Here is a 3,032-nt window from a genome sequence, read left to right as displayed (position 1 = left end):
GCGCCTAAGCTTTGGACTCCTCTTGCTCCCTGTGGGGCTGATGGAGCGCGTCAGGATTAGACCCATCCCGGTACTGCCTTGAGGTGGGGGATTGCATTTGGGATGGAGATGTCTCCTTGCCCTGACACAGGCCTGAGAAGACTTCTCCGGGGAAGCTGAGGTTGTTTTCTTTCTAATCTCCTTGCAGTGCGAGCGACCCCCTGAGCTATTTAATCTGATTTGCCTCGCTCGGCCTGCCCTGGCTTAATTGCTTGTGGCAGCCCGGTGGGGACAGCTGCGGTTTGCACTGGGCCACTGCAGAGAAGTGGCAGGGGGCATGTTCGGTTGCTAAAGTGCTTTGGGCTCGTATGCTCACGAGAGAGGAGAAAAAAAAAGATCAGGCTGGGGAGGAAAAAGGGGGGGACGACAACAGAGAAATCATTGTGTGAAGGTGCCCGCTGGGACAGAGGGGCTGTCTGTGGCCACCGCTGCCATCCTAGCCTGGGCAGCAGCTTGGGGAGCCCTCTCCTCTCCTCTCCTCTCCTCTCCTCTCCTCCCCTCTCCCCTCCTCCTGCCCCAGGGGAGCGCTCCTGCTGCCAGCAGCCTTCATTAACTGTCCTGCCCGGGGCTCCCGCTGTTCTCTGGGGCTGGCGAGCACTTCCCAGGCAGCCCCAGCCTTAGGTGGCTGCTCCGCTTCCAGGAGCCGAGATCCTGGCTGGGAGGGCAAGGTTTAACCCCTGCCTGCTGGAGCACAGCAGTTTCCAAGCCATGCATCTCAACTTCTTTTTCTTTTCTGTTTTTCCTTTTTTTTTTTTTGATTTTTTTTTTTTTTTTTGAAGGCTGCATGCTTCCTGTGGAGGTCCTGATGTATTTTGGGAGATAAAAAGGGAGGGAGAACCTGAGATATGTCTGCTTTCCTTGGGTTGCAGCTCCCTTTGACTTTTTATTGCCTCTTTATTAACTCCCAAGGCCTGCAGAAGAAAGCTGTCCCATAGGATAGCATGATGATGAGGTACTCAGGAGGCCCAGGTTTCCTTCTTAGCCCTGCCAGCATTTGGTTTTATTTTAAGAGGATAAAAACTCTTTAAAAAATATGGTGTTTTTTTCTTTGCCAAATTTTGGAGGGTAGCCTGTTCCCAAGGGGAATGTGGGGAGCTCCTTGGGTTGAGCCAGAAAGCACTGGCTGGTGAGCCATCCCCACCGTGGGCTCCTGGAGGCTCCTATCCCTCTGGAGATGCCTTATGAGGAGCTCTGGCCATCCTTGGTGGGGGAAGCTCCCAAATACAGGTAGTTCCCATAGCTCTGCAGCTTCCACCTGCCCTATTGTCAGCATGGTGAAGGAGAAGCCACCTTGGGGAGAGCCCTGGGGACCTTGGAGGTTGAGGAACAAAATTTGGATTTTTTTGGATCTCCACCATGGAGATCCGAAATGACGATGGACAAACCCCGTGAAGATGGTCCTTGCTGACCCCAGCAGCCTGGCAGAACTCACAGCAGGAAGGTCTCTTTCTGAGCCCCTAGAAAGGAGCAACTGGCTTGTGATGGAGCTGTAGTGTGCAGCTGAAGAGGCTGGAGCCAGCAGACCCCCCAGAGCTGCCATGCCAGCAGCCCCATTAGCCTTTGCCCGACACGAACCTTGGAGCTGTTCCCTGTCCCACCAGCAAACCGCTGCTTGTGCCAGTGCTCCCTCCTGCTGTCCACCTGGGGCCCAGCAGAGTCCCAAGCCATAAGATGGGCAGAAAGAGGAAGCCGCGACGGTCTGTGCATTTTTAATGACAGTTATGGAACTGCTTTGTGGCCGTTGTGTCCCCAGGGATGCTGACCCCTCCAAAGCCCCGGCTTTGCTGTGGGCAGGTAGCGTTGCTTGTTGGTGCTTTAGCAACTGGCCTTCCCACTCACTGTCTCTCCCTTCACATGGGACTTCTTTCTGCAGAAGCTGCAGATTGCAGACTCCCAGCTAAAAGCCAAGGAGTTTGCCGTACCCCGGGAGGAGCGGGCGATGACCTACAGTGACAGTGTTGTCTGGCAGGGGAGAGAAGTCATCCCAGCACCGAGCATCATAGCCAGCGGTCATGCTGATGACGCAGGAGGGAGAAAGCCAGAAGGTAGCGCTTCGGGCCCCAAGGCCTTGCAGCAGAGAAAGCACTTTACTTCAGTCCTTCCCGTTGCAGAAAGCTACCTACCGAAGTACTACCCTGCCACCGAACTGGCAGCAGCCCAGGCAGAGAAATCGGAGAGGCCGCAGGCTCTCGCTGAGCCGGAGAATGAGCTGTCTTATTGCCAGCGTCTTCCAGCTGCTGCTCAGACTGCTGGAACAGCAGGTAATTCCCCCGCGCCGGCGCCGGCCGCTTGCGAACAGCTGACTGGCCATATCCACCTACCTGAGGGGCTGTCTGCCTGGGCCTTCGCCAGCTGAGCTCCCCCTGCCCGTGGTCCACGCTGGCTGGACACGCACGGATGGCAGCATCCCGACAAAGCGTTGGTGCTGGGCTGAGCCCAGCGAAGATTAGCAGTGTGGGCACAGCACCCCTTTACCACGAATACGCAGGTCCCAGGCCAGCTCAAAGTGCAGACGTAGTGAGCTGGAGTCTCAGAAACCTCTGCAGAGCCACGCTCTGTGCATGAAGACCCTCTGCTACCAAGGCATCAGCACTGCAAAGTCTGTTAGGGGTTTCATCTTAGCAGCTCCTTTGGGATAGAGGGAGATGCAGTTAACCCCGTGTTGCAGGTGGCAAACAGAAGCGCAGGGAGGCAAAAGGACTCTGGTTGAGCACGAGGGACTTGGGTGGTTCAAACCAGCAGCCCTTAGTCCCCTTCTGCTAGGGATAACTGTCTGGCAGCAAATGCAGCAAAGGGGCTGGTAGCCAGCCCTCGGCCACGCCACTTAACAGCTTGCTTGCATGGATTAAAATGCTGATGGAAGTCAGGAAAACAAAATTAGTGGTCACCAAACATCACCCAGCCATGCCCAACCTTCCCAAAGTAGCGGAGCTCTTCCTCTGAGCTCTTGTGTGAGAGAGAGGAGTGCAGCATTGCTCAGCAATGCTCCAGGA

The 3,032-nt window shown here is 55.7% G+C and overlaps 1 protein-coding gene across 1 annotated transcript in view; it reads left to right on the top strand.

Annotated features, from left to right (window-relative positions):
- Positions 1-3,032, top strand: part of LOC103923527 (histamine H2 receptor-like) — a 48,152-nt gene that overhangs the window by 415 nt on the left and 44,705 nt on the right. The window contains exons 2-3 of the mRNA XM_009331902.1: positions 1,913-2,084; positions 2,151-2,300. Coding sequence (XP_009330177.1) covers positions 1,913-2,084; positions 2,151-2,300 — 322 coding nt within the window. The remainder of the gene's footprint in view (positions 1-1,912; positions 2,085-2,150; positions 2,301-3,032) is intronic.

This window comes from Pygoscelis adeliae, unplaced genomic scaffold, assembly GCF_000699105.1.
Source record: "Pygoscelis adeliae isolate BGI_AS28 unplaced genomic scaffold, ASM69910v1 Scaffold209, whole genome shotgun sequence".
Lineage (NCBI taxonomy): Eukaryota > Metazoa > Chordata > Aves > Sphenisciformes > Spheniscidae > Pygoscelis > Pygoscelis adeliae.
The sequence above is the reverse complement of the archived record's forward strand: the minus strand, read 5'-3'. Positions and strand labels throughout refer to the sequence as shown.